The sequence below is a fragment of the Podarcis filfolensis genome, assembly GCF_964270895.1.
Source record: "Podarcis filfolensis genome assembly, chromosome: 3".
Lineage (NCBI taxonomy): Eukaryota > Metazoa > Chordata > Lepidosauria > Squamata > Lacertidae > Podarcis > Podarcis filfolensis.
In genome coordinates, this window is record NC_139606.1 from 13,669,273 (window position 1) to 13,691,719 (window position 22,447).

Below are 22,447 nucleotides of genomic sequence, written 5' to 3' on the forward strand. Positions count from 1 at the left end.
CTGATATGAGCTGTGCATCCTAGTTCAGGAGTAGACAATATGGTGCCCTGCAGAGTACCACTCCCATCAACGCCAGCCAGCACAGCCAATGATCAGGAGTGATGGCAGTTGTTATCCAGAACATCTGGGGATCACCGCATAAGCTACCCCTGTCCTAGTTTATGTAGCCTAGACCAGCAGGTGCTCTGCATGCATTACGATACGATATCTTTATTGTCATTGTCCCTTGCGGAACAATGAAATTGAAATTAGACCCTATGTTCAGTCTTGGGTAGGAACGAAGGAGGAATTCGGTTCCTTAAGGCTGTTGATGCAAATCTATCCAATTAATGCTTTCCGAAACAGTATGCAAACCATTCTTTTCTCTCTCTCTTCTCTTTAACTTCAGGAACCAGCCTTGTATTTGTTGTTTGTGAATTGATTTCTTTTTTTCTTCTACTAATCTGTCGAAACATGCATCTATATTTTCATTCCAATGCAGAAAATGAGAATAGAACTTGCTTCAGGATTCTAATATTTCATTTTTTTCCCCTGAGTAGCTGTGATGATTTTTCCTCCTTGGATTAAAATGTTTCTTTCCTATAACTGGCTACCACACTGTGCTTGAAAGCTGGGCTCTGAATCAGATTGTTCTCTTAAGGAGAACCAACTTGGGATAGGCCAGTAAAGTGATTTGGTCTACACTGGTGTTGAAACAATTGACTAAGAGGGTGATGTCTGACCAAGTTTTACTCAGTAGACCCATTGAGATTCATGACCATGCCTAAGTTAGGGCCGTTTATTTCAATGGGTCTCCTTTGAGTGAAACAGTTGAATACCACCTATTATTAGTAAGGTGGTGTCAGGGGCTCAGGAGCAGGAGCACAGGGGAGAGAGGAAATGGAGAGCGAAGGGGAAGAATCTGAGGGCAGCGTAGGGGAGTATGACAGTGGCCTGAGAGATTCCATGAGCTTCTCCAGCGAATCAGAAGATTCCCAGAAGGGGGCGCCGACGGTCAGGGCAAGGGGGGTCCCAGGGGGGACGCACCAGAAACAAGGAGCCAGCGGGGAACCCCAAAGCAGCAGAGGGGGATCAGGACCAGTTTCCCCACCAGAGCGTAGTGGGGGGGAAGAGTCACATGTGTCAGGGCCAGCGTCTCCTCCAGCGGGGAGAGAAAGTGAGTCAGGGCTGACCACGCCTCCAACGGAGGGGAGGTCAGTTGCAGCTAGCCCCCCCAGAGGGGGAAGCAGTGACAGCAGCAGTGAAACGGTCAGGAGAAAAGTTGCTAGCTGGGCGCGCACGCCAAGTTCAAGTGTACAGGCGCGGGGGACAGCAGGAGACCCGGATGGGGAACCAGCTCCTAAAGCCCGCCGGAGGGAGGGGGAAGGCTCAGGGGATTCAGCGTCAGAAGAGTCTAGAAAGGGCGAGACCCCAACGGACAGGCGGAACCAGAGGCGGAAAGAACAGAGGAAGAGGTGGAGTAAGGCTAGAGTCTTAAACTGGTGTCTGGGGGGAGGAGACTCAGACGGAGCATCAGCGGTCTGAGAGTTGAGACGTTGCGGCTCTGGAAGTGAAACTGAACTTCAATAAAGACTTTTGTACTTAACAACGAAGCAGCGTTGGTCCTTTGTGAGCTGGGACCTCGGGCGGCTCTGACAGGTGGCAACTCTATCCATGCTTAGATTGTGTTGCACGGTTGCTTCTGCAATCTCAGCACATATCATTACATTGGGGTGGGTTATTTTTGCTTCTGTAGATGTAAAAGTGGCATGGAACCACTGTCTCCTGCTTGAGAAAATGGAGAGTGCAATTTGTGCTACCCTAAGTAAGCATCAGGCTGTGGGTGTTCATGAAAGTCATTTATTGTTTGCATGTGAACCCACTGTGATGGGCCAAATAGTTATGTTAAACTGTTATGATGAAAAAACAGGTGTAACTCCACTGAAGTAAAAGGAATTACATTGGCCTAATCATGTCCTGGAAGTCATGGCAAAGTGAGGTAAGCAGCAAGAATAGGGAATTATGCTAGTCAAAAACAGGAAAATGCAACAGTTTGTACCCTTACGTAGTCCATCTGCTCTGAAGCTACTTTGGAGCAAATAGAAGTCCTCTCATCCGCTTCTCTGGGCATCAAACTAGGTCTGCCGATTCTTGTAGTTCCTCCTACTGCAGTGGGGTTACTCCTGAAGTATAACAATGTCACGGACAGAGGAATAAGACCCATGGTCTTCTCTTCTTTAGAGATGGACCACGGCCAAAAAATCAGATCTGAAGAGCCTCAGTCTTTGAAAAAGTTTGTATCTAGACATGGATCTTAACTCAACTCCTCATATCCATTCTTAATACCATTATTAACTGTCTTCTTTCCCACCAACTCTCAAGTCAAACCAATTACATTTTCAACCACCATCAAACTCATAAGTGGAAGTACTGTAGATATTTTCCATGGAAGGCCACCATTTAAATTGTGTTGGAGTTTTTTTTGTAATTAATGTACATACATACAAGGTAATAACCCCATTTCTTTCTTTCTCTTGGATGCCATTGATGTCTTAGTATCTGAATGTATGGTATTATGTTTCTGTATACTGAGATATTTGGTAGCACCTCAACGTTTACATTTTGTTCAAATGACTAGACGCCGCAGCATCTCATTTTATTTTTATTGTATGTGAATGTGCGTGTGCTTTACCATATTAGCAAAGGGCGTCACTCTTCAGCCTCTAGGTTTGCTTTCATCTTTGCTTCAATGCATCATTTGCAATTAATGCATTGAAATGCCCCCATCACGATTCAGTTTCTCCATCCATCATATTTGTTCATGTTCTGTTGAAGACAAACAGCTGCAACCGCGAAACGAAACAAAAGTACAATTCATTCCATACTGTCATCCCTTTGTCCTGACCAGAGCAACTCGATCGTGTCGAAGAGGGCATGAACCATATCAACCAAGACATGAAGGAGGCCGAGAAAAATTTAAAAGATTTAGGGAAATGCTGTGGCCTTTTCATATGTCCTTGTAACAAGTAGGTACTGGGTACCAGCTCTGCTCTGTAATGTCCAGTTCTTTGTCATGAGTGAATGTCTGAAGTTTTCTTTTCTTTTTTGTCTTTTTTTCTTTTCTTTGTCCCTTTCCATCTGCTTCATACTGTGGGGATAAAATACTTGTGTTTAATCAGAACAACTGGAGCGCATCGAAGAGGGAATGGACCAAATCAATAAGGACATGAAAGAAGCAGAAAAGAATTTGACGGACCTAGGAAAATTCTGTGGTCTTTGTGCCTGTCCATGCAACAAGTAGGTGTTGCCTGCCTGCCTGCCTGCCTGAAATTTTGAGCACCCAAGGCTGATCGCAAGCTAGCAAGCCTTGTGATGCTCATCCTTGCTTAAGGCACCTGGGCAGGATGAGCATGTGGCATGCAGAGAGAACAATTCTGGTTCCAATGCGTTCATCTCATAGCGTAGACCAGAGGTTCCCAAATTTTAGGGACCGACAAACCACTCTTGCTCTGCTTTTATGAAAATAAAAAGTAAAACCCTCCCAGGTTCCTCCTCTTCTCCCCACTGTCAGCATCCAAATTCCCAAGCACTATGGATCCAACCATTTATTCCCAAAAGCAGTTACCTGGAAACTTGAATGTTGACACGGGGGGTTTGTGGCTTCACATCAGTCCCAGTGGAGAAGAAGTGGCAGATTGCCCTTCCCCTCCATGGATGAGCACTGGTGTGACACGGGAACTAGACGAGGTCGGGATCATGGTGGCTTCGTTAGCTATTTGAGAGCCACTTGCCATCATCTCAGAGTTCACGAGTGGCTTATGGGTTTAATGTTTGGGAATCTTTGGCAAAACAGTGAGATCACCGTAGCTGCATTTAAAATCAGGCATACCACACTGAAACCTTCACTGTGGACACTTTTAAATGATGAAGATTTCAACATTTTACAGAGCGTGTACTATGTCGTAATAACCCAAGCTTCAAAAATTATGGTGCTATCTCAGAATACTGACTTTTCTCTCTCGTTCTCAAGCTTTAAAGGGAATGCTTTCTTGACCATGAGCTGTGCTCCAAAATTGCATAAAATGACCATTTGGAGCCAAAAACAATACCAACATCCTATTTAATCAGATAATCTCTCTTTGCAAGGTCTGGAGACGTGTCGTAGTTTCTTGTCTGATCCCAAGAAATGGGGAGTTTTTAAATTTATTTATATATATTGGCAGGAAAACTAGACCCATTTTGCTAATTGTCGTTCCCCAATTGGGTAGTGTACACCAAGCAGAAATGTTGAAATGTGCTGGGTTTGCTTGCATGTTATTGTCACAAAATGAAAATGCAGCATTAAAAAATGTGATGTCTGGACTTTGGAGGGAGGCAGTAGACATGAAAGAACAGGCTTTCTGATGGATAGCAGACTTAGTATGCACTGACACTGCATGAAGGAATTACTAAAAATACATTAATAAGTAGGCCGCCCCAAATGGTGTGTATGTCAGCGAGTGACTGTGTTCAAGTGTGTTTGTAATCTTCTGTTTCAGCATTTCATTAGTCCAGCTTTACAGTAGGGTATTCGCCTACTCACCTGGGGTGAATAATAATTCCTCTGGGTGAATAAATTGCCAAACATTTCTGGGAAGGTATGTTTCTTGTTCTGATGTGCAAGGCTGGATCAGTCCTTCAAAGCAAGCAGCAAAAACCAGCCAGAGCCCTTGCAGAACTTAAAGAGAATATTGAAACAGGAGATGCCAAAATCTGCAATGGCAGTAAAAAGTTTGGATGGCTGAACTTTATGCTGGCTACCCTTTTGCATAGATAAGAGAGTCAACCAGTGGGTAAAGTGTGTGTGTGTGTGTATTGAAAGGGGGAAAGAGTCTATTGTCCTAAGTAGACCTGACAATCTAAAGGAAATTCTAATCTCAAGTGTCAATTACTGTGCTAAAAAAAGGCACCTGAACTATCAAAATCCAACTAGCATTCAGGCTGGTAGGACTGTTTGTTTACCTGTTCAATCATGCATTATTATTATTATTATTATTATTATTATTATTAACATTTGTTAGCCACTTTATACCAAAAGAGTCTCAAAGAGATTTAACAAGACAAAACCCAAACAGATAAAATCAAGTCAAAGCCAAAAAGATAGCATACAACACAAAATTTCTGGATTGCTTATCAAGCAACTTCTTCTAACAATCCCTGCTAGTATGCAGCCTGTTCATCTGTATGGTTATTAAGAAGCACACCCTAATGAGTTTTATGGGCCTTACTATCAAATATCCCTAGGATTTCAGCTGGACTGCACAACCCTAACTATATTTATTCAGAAGTAAGGCCTCTTGATTTTAATGTAACTTACTTCTAATTTAACAATGCAGTCCTATGCATGTCTACTCATAAAGAAGACCCACTGAGTTCAATGGGATTAATTCCCGTGTTGACATTGAGGGCAATGAAACTAACACCTGGGTCAGCAAGTACGGTATATGTTTGTGCTATTAAGTCCAATGGTGGTTTATGGAACTACAGTCAAACCTTGGTTGCCAAACGTAATCCGTTCTGGAAAACCATTTGACTTCTGAAATGTTTGACAACCGAAAACTGAAAGCAGAAGCCTCAATACAATAGGGAAACTCAAAACAGAAGCCGTGTAGCCCATTTGGCTTCTGAAAATCGTTCAAAAACCAGAGCAGTTACTTCCTGGTTTTCGATTTTTGGGAGCCAAAACGTTAAAAAACGGAGCCATTTGAGAACCGAGGTTTGACTGTAGTAAGGATTCTTCATTCAGCCCACTCAGTCTCCAAAAGTACCCAACTTAAAACATCTTTCTTCATGCAATTTATAAAATACAGCACTCATTAAAAGTGTTGTTGATTAGCACATTGTTTGAAATCTATGGCCAAATGGAAAACATTGAACAGTGTTCAGATCATACGTGCCACTATTACGAAGTAGCAATATTGGACATTTCTTACTAACGGCACCCCAAATTTTCAAATTCTCCTTTCTTCCCTCAGATAGGAGAGCTTCATATTTAAAACACAGACTTGTACATACCTCATTAATAAAAGTAATTGTCATCTTTGGTTTAAACCCCCAAGAGAGACTTCCTGAAAGGCTGATAATTCTGACAATGAGCTTCCATCACGTCCAATTTGTAATCTCGGATAGCTTTTGTTCTGAAACAACCCAAAGAAATGCTGCACATGCTAATATTATCTGTCGCCTCCTGGTATGCCTGGATTTTAATTTCTCTGTAGCGACTCAGTCAAAGATGGCTCCTCGGTTGCCCTGTGCAATTGGATTCGCAACGTGGCTCTCCAAGACATGGCTTTTCAGGGCTGAAAGTTTTAAAATTTGCAACATAGCTGAAGATCCATTTTTGCCTGTGTCCCACTCGCTGCGTAGGCTGTTACCGCTAGTGCATTAAGAGAATGTTTGAACCACTGGGGTTAGCTGTGCTTTACGGAGAATGCTTCACTTTCTTATTCATGCCTGTAGCTGGTGCATGAAAAAAAATTATATCTAGAAGAATTTCCCTTTCTGATGCTCAACTGCTACTTATGCTTGTATTATAGTTATTTATCTGTTTCTTTATTTTTCCCGCACTCATCCCACTATGGCCTAATTTTACTTTTTGTCTCTGTGGACAAAGGTTTGTACATCAACTCTGGATGTATATTCTTTCCAAGTACCGATATATTATTAAAATATCTAATCTAAATTGCCATATATGACCCCAGAAGTCAAACAAGCCAAGATTGATTTCACTGGAAATCACTAAAAGTTTGGCGGATACAGAGGTTTATTGTGCCACACATAAAAAAGCAAGTTGGCCATGGTTCTGTGTTCAAAAGAGACGAGATCTGTGTGTTTTTTAATCTTAATCTGTCGCTGTGATGTGATGTACACACTACCCTCGGTGGTTTCTGTCTTCATGTCTGTATGGCAGTATGTTCTCTGTGTTATATGTCCAAATGTGTCATGAAATACAGGTTTTCTAGTTGTGTTTCATTTTTTAAAAAAATTAAAACAAAACAACAACAAAATTGCAAGCCCAAATTCTTCCTGACTTGGCAATCGCAGGCGACTTCATTGGAAATTTATTATTATTATTATTAAATGAAATTTCTAAACATAGCAGTCGTTGTGGCAGCAAAACGATGAAAATGAAATCAATCCTTTTGTTCAGTTGTATGATATATCGGTATACCAGACTGTCCCGTCCCACCCCCTTGTATGAAACGCTCATTTGCTTGACTCGGCTCTTAGCTTGAAGAAATAACAATCGTCGCATTTCTTGCAGTTGCTTCCGCCCAGTTTCTGCTTTGTTACTTACCGTCTCTTTTTGCATAGGCTTAAATCGAGTGATGCTTATAAAAAAGCCTGGGGGAATAATCAAGATGGGGTTGTAGCCAGCCAGCCGGCACGCGTTGTGGATGAGCGAGAACAGATGGCTATCAGCGGTGGATTTATCCGCAGGTGAGGCTTGTTCTGGGAATCTTATTTTTACCCGTTCTTACCCCTCTTTCTTTCCTGTAACTGGCACATTCAGACCATATGGTCCTATGGAGAGGGTTTGTGGTGCTGCTGTACTGTTGTTTATTCTCCAAGTTGACAACATCCAAGTCAAATGAGTCTTTTGACAGTCTTTTGTAAATTTCCACTGACATCCTATGTGGGAGGGGTTCTGAAAAACTTCAGATTGGCCCACAGGTTGGTGGACTTGTAAAAGGGTAAAAGAGTACAGTGGTACCTCGGGTTACATACGCTTCAGGTTACAGACTCCGCTAACCCAGAAATAGTACCTTGGGTTAAGAACTTTGCTTCAGGATGAGAACAGAAATCGCACGACGGCGGTGCGGCAGCAGCGGGAAGCCCCATTAACTAAAGTGGTGCTTCAGGTTAAGAACACTTTCAGGTTAAGAACAAACCTCCGGAACGAATTAAGTACGTAACCAGAGGTACCACTGTACTGTACTAAAAGAGTATAGTGGAACTTGAGTTACGTACCGTCATCCTTACGAATGCTTCAGGTAACGTGGCAAATTACTATCTCAGTCTTTTAAGGATGTATATACCACACTTTAGGATAAAATCTTTCCTGCGTGGCTTAGAAATGAGCACCTGTTTCATGACTTTCTGACAGTAAGAAGCGATCAAGTGCATTGCTCTGAACAGGCAAAGAAGTCTAGCAGTTTGGGATGAATATGTAGCTTTATGATACAGTTCAGATCACCTTTACTCCTTACTACTTGACAGGGTAACAAATGATGCCCGAGAAGGTGAGATGGATGAAAATCTGGAACAAGTCAGTGGCATCATTGGAAATCTCCGTCACATGGCCCTGGATATGGGCAATGAGATTGACACACAGAACCGCCAAATTGACAGGATCATGGAGAAGGTAAGAGCTGGCCTGCTGTTCGTACCCTATATTCCTAGTTCTGAGCATGATAATAAGTTTTTTTTCTGGATCAAAATGTTGGGATAAAAACTAAGAGTGTGTTTAATTTTCCCATCTTTGTGGGGTTGTGAGGGGTTGTAGGGACGCAGGTGACATTGTGGTCTAAACTACAGAGCCTAGGGCTGGCCGATCAGAAGGTCGGTGGTTCGAATCCCCGCGACGGGGTGAGCTCCCGTTGTTTGGTCCCAGCTCCTGCCCACCTAGAAGGTTGAAAGCACGTCAAAGTGCAAGTAGATAAATAGGTACCACTCTGGCGGGAAGGTAAACAGCGTTTCCGTGCGCTGCTCTGGTTTCGCCAGAAGCGGCTTAGTCATGCTGGCCACATGACCTGGAAGCTGTCTACGGACAAACGCCAGCTCCCTCGGCCTATAGAGTGAGATGAGCACGCAACCCCAGAGTCATCCGCAACTGGACCTAATGGTCAGGGGTACCTTTACCTTTACCTTTTGGGGCAAAGCATTTAGCTTCTATGCTAAAGTGATGGGTGCAGGGACTTCCTTTTTAGCAGTATATAAAGGCTTCAAGGCATAAGCCTCATGGCATTTGCATGAAATTTGTTTCTGGTCTAGGCCTCTAGGCCAGCCTTTCTCAACCTTAAATTCCCAGATCATAGAACTGTAGACTTGAAAGGGACACTGAGGTCATCTAGTTCAGCCTCCTACAAGACAGGAATCTCAACTAAAACATCCATGACAGATGGCCATCCAACATCTGCTTTGAAACTTCCAATAGTTTCCAACCTTCCAGAAGTCTTTGGTTGCCTCAAAGGATAATTCCTCCATAATGCGTATAGGACTAGGTATCAAAAGATAAAATCAGAAAAAAATAGACAGGTATCTCACCATGCACAAAAGAAAGGAATGTAAGATTGAGACTGCCACAAATGCACACCTTCAGGGAATGAAATCTGCAGCTAGGTAATTTTCTTTATCCAGTAACTGAATGTAGTGACAGTTCCTCACCGGACTCGAGAATAAGTATAGCAACGTTAGCTTTTCAATGCCCAGCTGTACCATTTGTTAAGGGAACTGGAATGACCCCTTTCAATCCAAATATAAAATGCATCATGCTTTATCCTGAAGTTCTGGAACTCCTCGTCACTGCAGAAGACCTTTTTACACTTGGACACAGTAGCTATCAATAGGTGGAAAGCTCAACTCATCCGAATGTGAATTTGACTTTATTGTCTACTCTGCATGTATCTAGAATCAAAGAATCACAAAATCATAGGATTGTAGAGTTGGTCATCTAGTCCAACCCCCTGCAATGCAGGAATCTCAGGTAAAGCATCTGTGACTGATCCAACCTCTGCTTAAAAACCTCCAAGGAAGGAGAGTCCGCTACCTTCTGAGGGAGCCTGTTCCGCTGTCAAACAGCTCTTACTGCCAGAAAGTTCTTCCTCGTGTTTAGTAGGAATCTCCATTCTTGTAACTTGAAGCAGAGCAGGAGAAAACAAGCTTGCTCCATCTTCCATGCGACAGCCCTTGAGATATTTCAAGATGGCTATCACATGTTCTCTCAATTTCCTCTGTACCAGCCTAAACATACTCAGCTCCCTCAACTGTTCCTCACAAGGGTTCTTTCCAGACCCTCTCTCATCTTGGTTCCCAGATGTTCTCGAACCATAACTCCCATCGTCCATGACACTAGCTAGAAATGATTGATTGATTGATTGATTTTTATACTCAGCCCTCCCTGGCCAAGACCGGGCTCAGGGCGACTAACATCAGGTATAAAAACAATTGATTAAAATAGAACTTAAAAACAAGATTAAAATACTTTTTAAAATGCAGCCTCATTTCAGTGGAAGCCCAGATCAAAAACTGTTTGGGGGGAGAAAATGTCAAATCTTCACCAAGGCCAACTATCCAAACTAGTCCTACATGGGCCAGAAAAGCCAGGGAAGTCCCCAAATAGGGGTTCCATCACAGAAGGAAAAGGAAAAGAATGATAGTTGTAGCCCAACAATTTCTCGGAACCCAAGGTTGAGAAAGGCTGCTCTAAGCAAATAAAGATGGTGGTTGTTCGTTTCTCGCCAGCACTGAACTTATAGTGCGCCCAGCTGCACTCTAAGCATCCTGGGTCATCCCCAGGTAGACTGGACTGGAATATTACTCAGGATAAACTTCAGCCAACTCAGTTGTACCTATTCCACAATTACATCTCTCTCTCTCTTTCTCCCATCTAGGCTGTTTCCAACAAAACCAGGATTGATGAGGCCAATCAACGTGCAACAAAAATGCTGGGCAGCGGTTAGATGTGCCCCTGTGCTGATTCTCCTTCTGAACACTGTCCGCAAGGGCAGCACTTTCATGCTTTTTTCTCATGGTATTTACCAACTAGGTTTGCACACATGCACATATCAAAAAAACACCCACACAACAACCACCACCCCACCCCTCTCTTTCTGCTCTCCCAGCCCAGCCCATATCCCAGTTGTAAATGTTGTCCTGTGTAGGTTGTCAGCTTTCCAAAAATGATACTTGTAAATTATTATCTTCCAGATCTCTTCCTTTCCAAAGGTTGTATATAGTACTGATTCGATGGCTATAGCTCATGACAACGTTCGATATATTTGTTGGATTTCTATTGCCCCCTCCCTCCCCCCTCCCTCTCCCCGCATTTCTTTCTGTCTGTCTGTTTTTGGTTGGTGAGGTTTTTTTAAACAACAACAACAACTTTATGATGTTTTTTGCTGAATGACAAACAAATGTAGGAATGCTCAACGTGCTGTTAAACTTTTAACTATACAGTATTGTTCTTGTAAAACTGTTAACATTCCACAGAGCCACCCGCAAGAGTATTTTCTTTGGGTGTCATGTCGTTTAAGCACTTAAGAATTTGGTGTTTTTCTCTCTTTCTCTCTCTTTCTCGGTTCTCCATCGCTCTCTCCATTGGTCGTTATGAGTTCATTGATTAGACAGTGTGGAATTCTATAAGTTATAACAAGCATTGCACTAAAAGAAATAATACTAATAAATAAAAAGTGATGTGATTTTATGCATTTATTGCATGAGAAATAGACTTTTAGACTCCTTAAGTGAGACTTTTCCATGGCAGTAGCAACATCGACAACAACAAAAAGAAAACAATTAAAATTAGCATGCTCCGTATTGGGACACTGTCAGGACTATGTTATAATACCAGCAAGTTTGCAGTAGTGCCATTTATTTCTTCTTGTCAATATATATATATATATTATATTATAAATATAAATATATATAGTTATGAGCCATGTTCATTTCTTTTCTTTTCTCTTTTTCTCTTTTTCCCCTTACTTTTAATTTCAAAAGAGATGGATTTGGCACTCATTTAACCATTGCCAGCAAATTAAATGTTTGGCTGATACTATTGTCAAGGACAAAAAAAATATTTAAAAATGAAGAAAAAAGCATCAACAAATAAGAAATAAGTGTAATATATATAGTTTGTCTGCTGCTTTCAAAGACTGTCTTTTTTCGGGGGGGGGGGGAGGGAATGGCTATCATATGAAATGTTGCAGAGAAATGTAATTTTTATAAGGCTCTCTCTATCTTTCTAGCTCCTCTCTCTCTCTCTCTCTCTCTCTCTTTCCATTTCTCTCCCCCTCCCCCAATGTGGTTTGTTATTGGTAGAGTTCTCTGTTTGCTTACCTAGAGCTATGCACACCAAAATCACTGCGATGTTTAGTAGCTGTTATTAATTAAAAAAACAAAAACAAAAAATAACCTACATGAATGAAAATCTAGATAAAACTGTGAGATTAAATATAGTTGCCGCATGTACTATGAAATTCCTTCTGTCTCCTGTCAGTTTGTGACGTGATTGACATTTTGTAGCTAGTTTAAAAATATTAAAAATTATAGACCCTCCCAAGGCTTTTTTCTTAATCTGTTTTTTGTTGGCTCTTTGCTGCCCATACCTTGTTATTTCCCACCCATCAGGAAAGAAAGGGATTCTGTGCCGATCGGGGGACCAGGTGATTCTGAGCAAGCAGCCTGCCTCCCGAAACTCAATGGAAATTTTGTGTTTGAGGCGAGCAGCGGAAATAGCCCTGCCTTCAGATCTGTGGCATCCCTGCAGCCCTAGGATATTTCAGTTCTCCCTCTGCGAGGGTAGAAAGAGAGAGGGAGACTGGGTTCTCTCACCATGGAATCTCCCCTAGAGTGCGCCAGGAGATGTCTTGCCAAATGCAAGGTGCTTCTTATAAAATGAGATTCAGAAGCAATACAAAACACAAGTGAGTGAGAAGATTAAAGATTTCCTTCTAAACAGCAAGCAATATGTACATACCAAGCAAGTGCTTCATTCTGCCACTGGGAAACCCTCAAGAAGTGGTAAAGTGACTCAGTTGGCACGGCCCCATGACCAATTGATCTGTGCATGAGCTTCTCCTTAACTCTGCCCAAAACCATGCAATTTAGACATAGCTAGCCTCTGTGGCTTGCCCGACTGGCTACATGCAGATCATTCTTTAGTGGCTATGTGCAGATTATTCATTGGTGGCTATGTGCAGATTATTCATTAGTAGCTATGTGTAGATCATTCATTATTGGCTATGTGCAGATTATTCATTAGTGGCTTTGTGCAAATCATTCATTACTGGCTATGTGCAGATTATTCATGAGTGACTATGTGCAGATTGGGATGCGGGTGGCGCTGTGGGTTAAACCACAGAGCCTAGGGCTTGCTGATCAGAAGGTTGGCAGTTCAAATCCCCGCGATGGGGTGAGCTCCCGTTGCTGGGTCCCTGCTCCTGCCAACCTAGCAGTTCGAAAGCAGGTCAAAATGCAAGTAGATAAATAGGTACCGCTCTGGCGGGAAGGTAAACGCGTTTCCGTGCGCTACTCTGGTTCGCCAGAAGCGGCTTAGTCATGCTGGCCACATGACCCAGAAGCTGTATGCTGCTGACTTAAGGCATGCTGAATCATAGAATAATAGAATTGTAGGGTTGGAAGGGACCACAAGGATCATCTAAGTCCAGCCCAAATCTTTTGTCCAACATGGGGTCTGAACCCACAACAATCAGATTAAGAGTCTTGTGCTCTCCCAACTGAGGTGTCAATGGCCTGTTTTATTTCTGAATGGCCCTAGCTTGGCCAGGTCATTTTGCTTAGGCTAGCCCAGGAATTCTTCTGCAGTTAGCATTTTCCCTTTATATCCTGAATAACCAAAATCCTATAATTTCTCTCTGCTATTTACTAATAGACTCAGTTACCTCATAGCTGTAACAATACACTAGACCTGAATCGTTAACACAAATAGAAGTCATTAATATTGCAGTTATTGAAATTAATAAGATTTTGGAATGCAGATACCATAAAAAATCATCAAACCATCAAGTCTAGCACATGGGGGGGCCACCTAAATTATTTAGTTTGGTATTTGAATGACTGGATTTTATTAACTGTTTTATAATTTGGCATTGTTATAATGAGGCTATCATTGGGTTGTAATTGAAAACTAATAAAACTTATTATCATCAATACCTGAATTCCACCCCCTTGGATTTTAGGGGAGGAAAGCAGGAAAGGTCAAAGGAGCACAAGGATGCTCTGACCTCACTTCCGCTTTGCCAGCACAAGCAAAGGACAGGAAATTCTCTCTCCCACCCTGTCCTTTATGGTTGTGGCCTGAATCGTGAGGATTCCACTCAACGAAGTGTGGAGTTACAGGACTCACCGGAAAAGTGGACCTTCTAGGAAGAGATGGAGAAAGGAAAAGACGGGGCATCAGGCTGGTCTTTGTGGGGAGGGGGGCAAGAACAAGGGGAAACTGGAAGGGGCAAAGTAGAAGGGCTAGTTATGCTGGCTGCTGTTTTTGCTGCCCACAATGAACAGATAATCTTCATACACCCCTCTCCTTTCATGCCTTTGAAAGGCTCTGCTTTGCAGATTGCAGAAAGAAGAGTTTTTGACAAGCAATGGAGCAACTTAAGCAAGGGAAACAGCGATGCTTTTCTGCAGGGATGGAGGAAATGGGACTGTCTGCCATTAGCCCTGGCCTGCATGGCAAATGGTCAGCAATTGTGGGAACTGTAGTTCAGCAAGATTGGGAGGGCCATGCAGGCTCCCAATTCCTGCTTTGATGCCCTCACATTATGGGACGCTGGTGGCGCTGTGGTCTAAACCACTGAGCCTCTTGGGCTTGCCGATCAGAAGGTTGGCAGTTCAAATCCCTGCAATGGAGTGAGCTCCCATTACTCTGTCCCAGCTCCTGCCAACCTAGCAGTTTGAAAGCACACCAGAGCAAGTAGATAAATAGGTACCACTGCGGCAGGAAGGTAAATGGTGTTTCCATGCACTCTGGTTTCCATCATGGTGTTCTGTTGCGCCAGAAGCGGTTTAGTCATGCTGGCCACATGACCCAGAAAGCTGTCTGTGGACAAACCCTCGGCCTGAAAGCGAGATGAGTGCCGCAACCCCTAAGCCCTTTGACTGGACTGGAATCATTATTCTTTGTGGAAAGAAGAAAAGAAAACCAATAAAAAAAATTACCAAACAACCCCCAAAAGGTTTCCTTGGGCTGCATTCTTTAAAGGCCAGATCTAAATTGAGGAAAGGAAATAAAACAATCCCATCCAGTGTACAATCCCAGTCGTGGTCCAGCAGGCAAACAGCTGGAATTGAGGAATCAGCATTCTAGAGACACTAAATAGCAAATAACATTCCAGTCAACCCTGACCTCTGGTCTCTTGTTTCCTGTTTTGATCATCTGCCTTCTGCGCGGAGGCAACGCGGATTGTACTTTGTGTGGCGCAAAGGGGGAAGGGAAGGCGTCAGACTCCCATCCATTAAAGGCTGAGCTGAAAATATACCCAAGTGGGGGCTCTTAAATGAAGCTCTTCAAAGAAAGTGCAGGATTAGACTGGATTAGCTGCCGACGTCACAGAGCCACACACAGAATGAGTTATGTAATGTGATTCCCTTTGTAGTTCATCGACTGGACAAGAGTGCAGTTCCTAAGAATGACATAAATGGAAGGGAACCTTGTGTGGTTTCACTTAATGGGGTGCACAACAGAAATAAGCAAGAACAGGACCAAGAGGGGGGAAGGATATTTTGACAGGATGTTTTCCCAAAAGCTCACCCCCATTAAAGTGTGTGGGGTTGTTGGCCTCCATGTGTCTCAAAGGATTGCTGTGTTAGCAGCACCAAAGCGAACTCCCCGGTGCACAAGTCTAGGTAGTGTCTAGTCTAAGGAGATCCTGGGCTGCCCAAAAGATAAGACCCCTCTTTTGGCCTTGCTGATGTGGACCAAAGGAGAGCAGAGCAAGACTTTTGGCAAAGGTTTGGCTGCAGGAGCTGCCGGAAGGAGCCGTACAAGGTGCCATCCAACCGATTTAGGAACTAAACTAAACTTGTATTGGGTTTATTCCGAGCCTTATCTTCTTCCACGGGTATTCTGCAAGGCAGTGGAGGTTCAGAATCACAGTTTTCCTTCTCCTAGATGTCAGGGCGACAGTTTGGCCCAAAACCCTACGTCGTGCGATTCACTCAAAGACGATGCCAAAGGCTGGCATATGGCCCCCTGAAACTATTAGCAGTGAAAATGCCACGTTTCATGATAGGCCCTAAAATGAGTCCTCCATGCCCTTGGGGTCCGTTTTGGCCAAAAACCCGACGTCGTACAATTCACTGGAAAACAGTGCCAAACACCTGCAAATTGCCCCCTGCAATGTTTGGCCCTGCAAACGGTGCATTTCCAAGTAGGCAAAAAAATTAGCAGTAAAGAAAGAGAAATATTTGCTTTCTACCCCTGGATTTTTTTGGAGATAATCAAGCCATGAAGCCAGGTTTGAATGACGCAACAAGCTGGACTCTTACGGTGTGGCAGAGCAAGAGGGAGGGAGGAACATCACAGAGTTTTTGCACCAATATATTGCTGGTTCATATTAAACTATAGTTTGTTTTAAACCATGGTTTAATGTGGCATGCGGGGACGCGGGTGGCGCTGTGGGTTAAACCACAGAGCCTAGGACTTGCCGATCAGAAGGTCGGTGGTTCGAATCCCCGCGACGGGATGAGCTCCCATTTCTCGGTTCCTGTTCCTGCCAACCTAGCAGTTCGAAAGCATGTCAAAGTGCAAGTAGATAAATAGGTACCGCTCCGGTGGGAAGGTAAACGGCGTTTCCATGTGCTGCTCTGGTTCACCAGAAGCGGCTTAGTCATGCTGGCCACATGACCCGGAAGCTCCCTCGGCCAATAAAGCGAGATGAGCGCCGCAACCCCAGAGTCGGTCACGACTGGACCTAATGGTCAGGGGTCCCTTTACATTTACCTAATGTGGCATGCAAACCAGGGCATTATGAATCTAAACTGTAAAAGACACTGACTTTTTACTGGGTCTTTTACTTGTTGTAACACTTTAAAATCTTTACCACAAGCTTCCTGCCCCCCCTTTTTAACTAAGCTTCTATTCTGTCCTAAAAATAATCAGTCTATTTTTTTCCTGGGGAGAGAGGATCTTTTCATGTGATTATGATAAAACCAAATGCATTTGCTTTCTCTGTACAGAAATAATCCTCTTGGCTGCTGCTCAGAATCGAGTCGTGTCTCCGCTTCCCTCGGTTATTTGCAGAAATCTATTTCTTGCACACCCTGAAATTGCATTTTTGAGGCCTAGCCATTGCCACCGGGTTTGCTGCTCCTCTTCCTGCTGACCAATGCCCACTTGCTGAAAAGAATAGAAATAAAGGGATGAAATTAAGATTTGGACTGGGTTTTTGCTTTGCCAGAGACAGAGTCAAAGCTGTTACAAATCTGCAAAAGTGTCTACAAGGCCTCATGGGAGAAGGGGAAGGGTAAGGTTGATTTCTAAGCAGATTTGCACACTTATTTTCCAGTTCTGACATATGCAATTGAGTCTTGTCACCTTCTTAAATGCTTTGACGGCTGCTGTGTGTGAACAAAGCTGCCTAAATGCTCATTCATTTGGGGGAAAGCAGAAGGCAGGCTAATCCTGTTTTACTGATGTTTTGAGAAATCTGACATGTTCAAATTGAGGGGTGTGTTCAAATGAGCAGGATTATTGGGATTCTAGCCTTTTACAACCGTCACACAAAGATTTTCTAAGTGGTCTAAATGCCTAACCCTGAAGCAGTAGAGGCAGGGGCATAGCATGGGGGGAGGGGGGCTGCTGCTGCTGGGACGTTTGCCCTGGGTGCATTGCGGGGGTCTGATCACACCACCCACCACCAGCCAGTCCTGCGCCACTTTGCAAGGCTGAGATCTGATGCTCACAGCTGCTTTGAGGAGGGCGGCAAGAGAAGGATGGCATGAGAAGCCATGTGCACTTCGATCCCAGGCCTTTGGGGGCGCAGCTGTGATCAAAGGGCGCAGGATGTCATTCTCACAATACGATACGATAATCTTTATTGTCATTGTTCCATACAGAACAACGAAATTGAAAATCTACATCAGACATTCAGAAACCCACAGGCCTGCTATCCCAGCTATCCCAGCCTGGTTAGCCCCCTAAAAACTCTGATACAGAGGTATCTCAGGTTACATACACTTCAGGTTACAGACTCCGCTAAGCCAGAAATAGTACCTCGGGTTAAGAACTTTGCTTCAGGATGAGAACAGAAACCGTGCTCCGGCAGCACAGCGGCAGCGGGAAGCCCCATTAGCTAAAGTGGTGCTTCAGGTTAAGAACAGTTTCAGGTTAAGAATGGACCTTCGGAACGAATTAAGTACGTAACCAGAGGTACCACTGTACCCCATAATTGAATACAATATACTCCCATAGAGACTTCCTTACACTGCGTTTAAAACCAAAATCACATTTGGAGAGAAACCTGTTTCTCAGGTGACTAATCCTAGTCTTTATAATCCTATACCTTCTTCCAGGGGACGCGGGTGGCGCTGTGGGTTAAACCACAAGTCTAGGACTTGCCGATCAGAAGGTTGGCGGTTCGAATCCCTGTGATGGGGTGAGCTCCCGTTGCTCGCTCCCTGCTTCTGCCAACCTAGCAGTTCGAAAGCACGTCAAAGTGCAAGTAGATGAATAGGTACCACTCCAGCGGGAAGGTAAATGGTGTTTCCATGCGCTGCTCTGCTTCGCCAGAAGCGGCTTAGTCATGCTGGCCACATGACCCGGAAGCTGTACGCCAGCTCCCTCAGCCAATAAAGTGAGATGAGCACCGCAACCCCAGAGTCAGTCACGACTGGACCTAATGGTCAGGGGTCCCTTTACCTTTACTTTTACCTTCTTCCAGAAGGCAGAAGCTGAAAGAGATCATTTCCGGGGTGTGCACACCACCCTCCCAAGAGCAGCTTTGTGAGGCTAGGATCATTCCAGCCTCGCAAGCGGCTCAGGGCTGGTTTTGCTCTGGGGGCATCGGTGGCGAGGGCTGTGTTTGCGTATGGTGAATTCCTTTTGCCTTCCATGCGCTGCCTCATGCTTGAACCCTGGTGCACATGTGCACCCACCCACCCTGGGCATTCTTAAAGCACACTCTGCCACTGAGTACAGGCATGCCCTGATCTAGGCACGTTTACTCAGAAGTAGAACCAACTCTATTGAATGGGGCTGACTTCCATGCCAGCATGCATAGAGTTGCAGTCTTTGGTACATTTCCTAAGGATAATGGAACCCATTTCTTAGTCTGAAGGCTTCTTTCTGGGTCTCCCTGCCAAGAGGATATTGCTGGCTTTAATTACTGTGTTGCAATCCTTTCGTCAAGGGTAATTAAAATAAGAAAACATACCTGGGGAAAGCAGCAAGAACAGCCTACTTTGAGCTGAGTACCAGACAACTGCTCTAAGATAAAACTAATGTCTCCTCGAATAAATAGAAGGAAGGGGAGTTCAGTTCAGAGATCCTTTATATATATACACACACCATATTTTTCTGTCTATAAGACGCCCCCATGTATAAAACGCCACCTATTTTGGGGGACCCATATTTAAGAAAATGAGGGGAGATGGCCCCATGTATAAGACGCCCCTTAATTCTTGACATTATTTTTTAAGGGGATACCTAGTCTTATACACGGAACAATACGGTATATATAATTTTTATTACATTTTCTGTTTTACAATTTAGAATATTGAGAAAACCTTACAATCTCAATGCCTTCCCTTCTCTTTCCATGGTTCATTTTGCATAACATAAATCCCTGCATATTTTATATAAACTAAACCATTCCGTATTCCATTATTACATCCATCAAAATGTATTTACACTGTTGAATTTATCTCAATGCTGCCATTTTCAAGTGTACACAATTATCCCCCATATATTCAATAAACATTTTCCAATCTTCTTTAAAAGAATGTTCTTCTTGTTCTCTTACTCTGTAAGTTAGATCTGCAAGCTGCACATATTCCAACAGTTGAAGTTGCCATTCTTCTTTGGTTGGGACCTTGCTTGTTTTCCATTTTTGTTCAGTTCAGAGATCTTCACATGTAATAGACAAATCAAACAGATGATAGGTGCTTTTACTGCTGACATATGAACTGTGTGGATAGTGTTGTTATATAGCTTATCCACTAGGTGGCGCTGGATAGAGTCACAAGTTTCCTGCTGTTGCTCTGTCCTTCATTCAGCAAGACAATAAAGTTCTTGTCTAGCTTCCCAACTAGAGTCTTCTCTAAGCCCTCCATCACAGGCACCTATATGGTATTGCATGCCATTTCTGTGGGCAGACCCAGCCTTGCCACATGCAAGTGGAGATGTGTTCCACTGGTACACCAAAATCTGTCCTCCATTTTCTCAAAAGTTCTTTTCCTCTGCAAAAGAGGCTTCTCAGGGCACTTTAGAATTGCCCTGAAAATTATAAAATAAAATTATATATATATTAGAATTGCTTTAACATGGGATTGAGGTGACTTTATCATTGCAAAGTGGCTGTGGCAGACTCCTTCTCCCCTTGATATTTAATTTTCTGCATGCAGGGAATTGTCTTTTATTTTTTTTACTGCGGGGAAGAATTCAGTCCTGTGAGCTCTCCTCTGTAATCTGAAATAGCACAGCTCAGAGACATATTTGCCAAGATAGTAAGAATGAGACCTCCTTGACTCGAATTACTGAGGCATTCTTTATATAGAAGTGGAGCAGATTAAATGTCCACAAGGATGAGCCATATTCATCAATTGGATTAGGTCTGGAGATTTTTAAAGAAGCTTGCTTCAGGGTACTGGGTCAAGGCAATTACTTACTTGAGGTGAAACTTTAACAAGGGGCAAATTGTAGAGAGCAGGTAATCTAGACTGGGTTTTATTGGGTACTGGGTTTTTTCTCTCTCCATATTTCTGATCCAGTCCTTATTTCCTCAACATTAATTTCTCCATTTCAGTTTTTCTCTGTTTCTCATTTTCCCAATCTTCAATTCAGTTCTCTACATCAGTTTGTGATTTTTTAAAGAAGTCCACATGAATATTAAACAGCATTTTAGTGCTATTTTCCCTGAATATACACATTTTGCATGCAGTTTTGCCTAAGATCCAAACCAACTTCCCCTAGTATAAAACAAGTTTGCATCTTATATATATATTTATGCAAACTTCCCTCCGGCGTATGCATTTTGAGACACATTCCTTGGCTGCAGAACTGCATTGCAAAATTCGGAGAAGTGCGAATTTTGAGGACTGGCTGTGTTTTGGTTTGTGTATTTTTCCAGAAAAGCACAAATGAGGCAGATTCACCTTTAAATGCAAAATAAATCAAATCCTCCTCCTCGGGTGCTAACCATTAATTGAACAGCATCAGCTATCACTTGGGCGGGGGAGCAGGGAATGATCATTTTCATTGCAGTTATGTGTTGCGTAACAAGAATATCAGGTGCATCAGCATTCAGCATCTGTTTGAGAGTGTGGTGGGGAGGAAAGGCAGATACTGAAGAGCTCTTTCTGAGCATATTATTCATGCATCAACTGTGTTTGTCTCGTAGGCACCGAGTTTGTTGGCCTAAATACAGGTTTCCTCTCTGCATCAGGGAGTGATAATTTCTTTCCATGTCACTCAGGATATTCGCAACGAGGGGCGACGTCTCCTCTTCCGCGACTCCAAAGGGAGGAAGTTAAGAAACGTGGGAATGTTAAAGATAGGGTGGGCAAGCAATTTTATAGGTAATGAGGTAAGTATTATCCTCGTATCTACGGGACCGCCTCTCCTGGTGTGCCCCGCAGAGGACCTTAAGGTCCATGAATAACCATAGTTTAGAGGTCCCAGGCCCTACGGAAGTCAGACTATCCTCCACCAGGGCCAGGGCCTTTTCAGTGATGGCTCTGACCTGGTGGAATGCTCTGTCCCATGAGACTAGGGCCCTTCAGGATTTAACCTCCTTCCATCAGGCCTGTAAGACAGAGCTATTCCGCTGGCCTTCAATTTGAATTCAGCCTGATCTTTTATTTCCCTTCTCTCCCCCCCCCCTTTTATGAAGATCACCCGCTCTGAGACCCCACAGCTAATTCTCCCCTGGCCTCCTCGCTGGCCCAAGTAGGACCAATTCAGCCAGCTAGCCCTGGGGATTTATACTGTATTTTATGCTGCTTTTATAATTAAGTGTTTAAAATTTGTTGTTAGCCGCCCTGAGCCTGGTTTTTGAACCGGAAAGCGCAGGGTATAAATAATTTTATTATTATTATTATTATTATTATTATTATTCCTTCACTAACGCTAGTAAGCGACGTAGCAGAACAGATTCCCCTCAATATAGCTGGAAGCTAGTTTGCAGATTCGTTTGAATCTCTTAGTTAAGATTATTTCCTGGTGTCCCATTTAATCCCTCTTAAAACAATAAAGACACAAGAGTCTTTCTGAGTAAAGTAACAAAAAGTTTACTCACATTTCAATTCACAATTAGATCCCTGAAAGGCAGACTTTACTTAGTAGTTGCACAAAGAAACTGTGAGGGCCTTCTCGGTAGTGGCACCCGCCCTGTGGAATGCCCTCCTATCAGATGTCAAAGAAATAAACAACTACAGTGGTACCTCGGGTTACATACGCTTCAGGTTACATACACTTCAGGTTACAGACTCCACTAACCTAGAAATAGTGCTTCAGGTTAAGAACTTTGCT

At 43.3% G+C, this 22,447-nt stretch overlaps 1 protein-coding gene across 2 annotated transcripts in view; it reads left to right on the forward strand.

The window, feature by feature from the left end:
* SNAP25 (synaptosome associated protein 25) overlaps positions 1 to 12,294 on the forward strand; it is a 79,070-nt gene extending 66,776 nt beyond the window's left edge. The window contains exons 5-8 of one of the 2 annotated variants that reach the window (XM_083606863.1): positions 2,888 to 3,005; positions 7,333 to 7,458; positions 8,239 to 8,383; positions 10,632 to 12,294. In XM_083606863.1, the coding sequence (XP_083462989.1) occupies positions 2,888 to 3,005; positions 7,333 to 7,458; positions 8,239 to 8,383; positions 10,632 to 10,700 (458 nt within the window). In that variant the 3' untranslated portion in view covers positions 10,701 to 12,294. Of the gene's footprint in view, positions 1 to 2,887; positions 3,006 to 3,158; positions 3,277 to 7,332; positions 7,459 to 8,238; positions 8,384 to 10,631 lie in introns of both variants that reach the window. The other variant, XM_083606862.1, reaches the window with a different exon arrangement.
* The last annotated feature ends 10,153 nt before the right edge of the window (positions 12,295 to 22,447 follow it).